This window comes from Solanum stenotomum, unplaced genomic scaffold (genome assembly GCF_019186545.1).
Source record: "Solanum stenotomum isolate F172 unplaced genomic scaffold, ASM1918654v1 scaffold13265, whole genome shotgun sequence".
Taxonomy (NCBI): Eukaryota; Viridiplantae; Streptophyta; class Magnoliopsida; order Solanales; family Solanaceae; genus Solanum; species Solanum stenotomum.
In genome coordinates, this window is record NW_026022465.1 from 4924 (window position 1) to 9760 (window position 4837).

Below are 4837 nucleotides of genomic sequence, written 5' to 3' on the forward strand. Positions count from 1 at the left end.
ATCAATCAAGAAAGAATTTAAACAAGTAATCAAATCAACCAACAAACTGCAAAAAATTAATTAAACTTGTATTAAAAGTGTATTACACTGTATTAAAGTTGACTTAGAAGAATGAATTAAGAAAGAATTTAAACAAGTAATTAAGAAAACGACGAGAAAGTGTTCTATAGATTTAATTAAACTTGAATATATTATGAATTAAGCAAGTAAATCAATCAAAAGAGTAAATTAAGAAAGAATTTAAACAAGTAATCTAATCATAACAAATCAACCAACAAACTGAGAAAATGAATTAAACTTGTATTAAAAGTGTATTACATTGTATTAAAGTTGAATTAGAAGAATGAATTAAGAAAAAATTTAAACAAATAACTAAAGAAACAACGAGAGAGTGTTCTATAGATTGAATTAAACTTGAATCTATTATGAATTAAGCAAGTAAATCAATCGGAATAGTGAATTCAGAAAGAATTTAAACAAGCAATCAAATCAACCAACAAACTGCGAAAATGAATTAAACTTGTATTAAAAGTGTATTACACTGTATTAAAGTTGAATTAGAAGAGTGAATTAAGAAAAAATTTAAACAAATTACTAAGGAAACAATGAGAGAGTATTCTATAGATTGAATTAAACTTGAATCTATTATGAATTAAACAATTAATCAATCAGAATAGTGAATTAAGAAAGAATTTAAACAAGTAATCCAATCATAACAAATCAACCAACAACAGCAGAGTACTTGACCTCACACACCTATAAACTTCAAAACTCTTCTCCAAAACCTCCTCATTCATAAATTCAACATATCTTATCAAACACTACCACAACCTCTCCACAAAAGATCTGGCACACTCAAAAATGAATTTAACTTGTATTAAAAGTGTGTCTATATTAAAAATTGAATCAGAAAAGTGAATTAAAGTTGTATTACACAAATACTAACAAGTGAATTAAACATGTATCTATTGTGAATTAAGCAAGTAATTCAATACACATCATTGCTCGAAATTCATTCATCTCGAAATTGATCACGTATAGCCGAGAAAGAGAATTAAGCTTGAATTAAGCAAGTAACTAATGACATGCAATCAAATTTAAACCTTATAACCTTTCAAACTTCAAAAAACTTCAAACTCAACTCTCTGCCCGAACTTGATTCATCTCGAAATTGATCACTGAATACACATTGCTGAAGGTGAGTATAGCCAAGAAAGAGAATAGCTTGAATTAAGCAAGTAACTAATAACATACAATCGAATTTAAACCTTCTAACCTTTCAAACTTCAAACTCAACTCTCTGCCCAAACTTGATTCATCTTGAAATTGATCACTGATTACAGATCGCTGAAGGTTAGTATAGCCGAGATAGAGAATTAAGCATGAATTAAACAAGTAACTAAGACATGCAATCGAATTTAAACCTTCTAACCTTTCAAACTTCAAAAAACTTCAAACTCAACTCTCTGCTCGACTTGATTTGTCTCAAAACTAATCACTGAATACACATAGCTGAAGGTAGTATAGCCGTATTTGTGAAGAAAATTGTGAGTAAGAAGTGGTGAGAGAAAATCGCAGCGGCGAGAGAAAATTGGGAGCGAAAGATGGAAAGGATGAAGTGAATTTAATTTAATTCTGCCAAATTGTCATATATAGTTAAAAATAATAATGTTGACAAATGTGGTAATTATTTTTTAAAAAGTATACACGTAAGTGATTTTCCCTTCATTTATATAGATAGTTGCGGATTGTTTTTAATAAATAAATGAGTTATTAGTTATTCATGTATTTATTCCATTTTTTTATTCTTTACTTTAAAACAATACAAAAATTCACTTGACTTATACATATATTAGTTATACAAGTTTCTAAATTACAAATATAACATCACATTAATTTTAAACGTGAATAACTTACCTCCTTAATCCTTCCCAGTTTATTAACATGATAATGTTTATACATAATTTAACACTTGCATTACTCATTTTCATAGCAGCCAACTACAAACAACCCTTTAGAGTTGAAGTTATAATCTTATTGTATTTGTAGTTTACCAACTAAACCCAGTGCCGGCTCTTGCCTATTAAACTTTTAGGCCAATGCCCTCAAATTTTTATAAATAAAAAATCATGTTTAATTTTTTTACGATTTTTTTTATTATAATAAAAAGTATATATATATTATATTTTCTTCGTTAACACTCACATTATTTATCCTTTTTAACTCCTTCTGTACTCTATTCTTCAAATCTTTGATAGTTAGAGTAATATTCTGTCAAAAATATGAATCAATAGTCGAAAAATGTTGAACAAAGTAAATTACAAATATTCTCTTATTTCTTCATAACTTTTCATATTAAAGTAGGGTATACCAAGTTATCAACTTTTTGAATCAGATTCTATGATTCTAACTCTTATCTTCTTTTAAAATTTATCAACTTATTACTTATAGAACTATATTATCGATTCATATAATAATTGTCTCAATAATGATGTTTTTCAATGTTGAAATGATAAAATCTTGTTTAAAAATAATAATTTAAGAAAGTATTTGAAAAAATTATTTATAAAAAAAAATATTAAGTAATAATTTACATCTAAAAATTTAGAAAAATAAATAAATACAGATAAAATTTATTTAAATTTTAGGCCTCTAATTAAAATTTTGCTTTAGGCCTCGAATTATGTTGAGCCGCCCCTAACTAAGCCTTCAATGTTAAGCTTTGACATTTTAGGGTTCAAGACTTGTACAAATTACTCACTCCGTTCACTTTATTTGTCACAGTTTGACCTAGCACACCCATTAAGAAAACAATTAATGATATAGATATTTTATCAAACTATCCCTTATTAAATGATGTCTTGAAAAATGATTTGAAAAAATAAGTATCTAATGTTGAGGGTATAATATGGAAAAAATTATCTTTTCTTGATATGTCAAAATGACAAGTAAAAATGAAAATTTATTTTAGAAATAAGTGACAAATAAAAATGGAGAGTAATACAACTATTTGGGACTAATTGTTTGAGGGTGTTCGGATTGGAACCCGAGGAGCTCTTGTTAGAATTTTGGAATCCGAAAATCATCTCATAAAACGTTTTAGGCTCTACTTTATGTTATAGAATTCAATGATAAAAAGGTAAAAGGCTAGTAAACATATATAGAACATTACTGTTAATAACGTTTTAGAATTCATACTTGAAATGATATTCACAAAAGTTCATCAGGCGTGAATTATATAAGTCAATTATCATATTATGTTATTATTTTACTATAGCTCCAAAATTATTTTTCTGATTTATTAATTATTAAAAAAAATGTCTTATTTTTATGTAATAAAAATGACGAATCTTGGACATAATGTGATGGTTGCTTTGTATTGGGTTGGAGAAATAATTACTGAAATGAACTGATTCAAGTATACTAAATGTGTTTGAATGACTAACTATATTGAATTGGTTAGATTGTTGCATGATAAAATGAGAACAAATAGTGAAAATATTCAAATGGATAGTTCCGAAAAATATTCATGTTCAATTCAAGGTAACGTGAAAATAACCAATCTTTATATTATTGGTGAAAAATATCCATGTTCAATTCAAGATAACTAACAGTGTTATTTAGGATGATAATAAGTGTAAATGATAGATAATGGTAATAACAATTGACTACGGTGATGGACATCGATTTTGTTATTATTGAGTACGGTAATGTTGGATGGTGGACATTGGACAGTTTAGTACTAGAATATTGGCTTAAATGAAATTGCCTTGGCTTAAGCTTTTCATTAGTGTATTTCTATTGGAAGCAGACATAATCAAAAGAAAGCTTGGGCCGAATGGAAGGGGCTTGCAACGATGGAAGACTTGCATAGAAAGAACATTTGTAAGAACAATTATTATTGTGTCTCAATCTCAAATGAGTTGGAGTTAGAATTCTTATTTCTTCATTTATAATGAAAATCAATAGAATCACCTATTCATTGTCTTCCTTCACTGTTATGTCTTTTAACTTCTTGAAGATACCTTTAACTCTCCATATTTTAGTATGATCATTTTATCCATAATTTCTGTTGTGTATTAGAGCTCATTACAATAACTCTGCTAATGTATTTTCCATTCTTTCAACATATGACCATCTGTATATATCAAATTCGAAGCACCTTTCGCCTCCTCTTAAGATTTACGAAAACAATTCCACAACATACATCCGCCATCAAGTCAAATAAACCAACAAAAACATCAACACTAGATGTGGCTGACATGCAATCTGAGTTACAATACATAACTTAATGATTCACATCAACGCAAGACAAAGAAACCTAAATAACTATGAGTAGGAAACCAATACTGGAGACCAAAAATGGCTAGTACTTTTGAGCTGGTTTTTGGGTAGGAAGCAAACCAAAACGCTTCTTCAGAAGCACTCTTTGCCTTGAAAATTTATCATCTGGCGAAAAGCGGGCTGCAAAGAACAGACGCCAGGAAAGATCAACAACAGCAAGAAATGGGTATGTTATAGTATCAGAAACACATTGCTTTTTGTACTCTTAAAGCCAGCATAGATACAATAGATAAAGAGGACTAGATTACCTGGGTGAGCAGATTGTGTGGCCAAACCCAGTGGTGACTCTTTCTACATTTATAAAAAGTAAAGAAGTCAGGCCTCAATGCATGTTTAGGAAGTACAAGCAAAACTCAAGAAAGCAAAGATACTATTTGGGGTTTGGGGAGCAACAGTAGGTCAAGAAAAGATCATAATAACGGTCAAGTTGAGTGCAGGATCTTTTATTACTAATGACAATTTCCAGCTTGTCAATAAAACTCATGAATATACA

General features: G+C 28.7%; 1 protein-coding gene across 1 annotated transcript; it reads right to left on the minus strand.

Annotated features, from left to right (window-relative positions):
• Positions 1 to 4143: 4143 nt before the first annotated feature.
• LOC125850044 (H/ACA ribonucleoprotein complex subunit 3-like protein) lies at positions 4144 to 4635 on the minus strand (the record flags this gene model as incomplete). Its single annotated transcript, XM_049529957.1, has 2 exons — positions 4144 to 4464; positions 4593 to 4635. Coding segments are annotated over 2 exons (141 nt in total), but the record flags the coding sequence as incomplete, so codon positions are not given.
• Between the last annotated feature and the right edge of the window lie 202 nt (positions 4636 to 4837).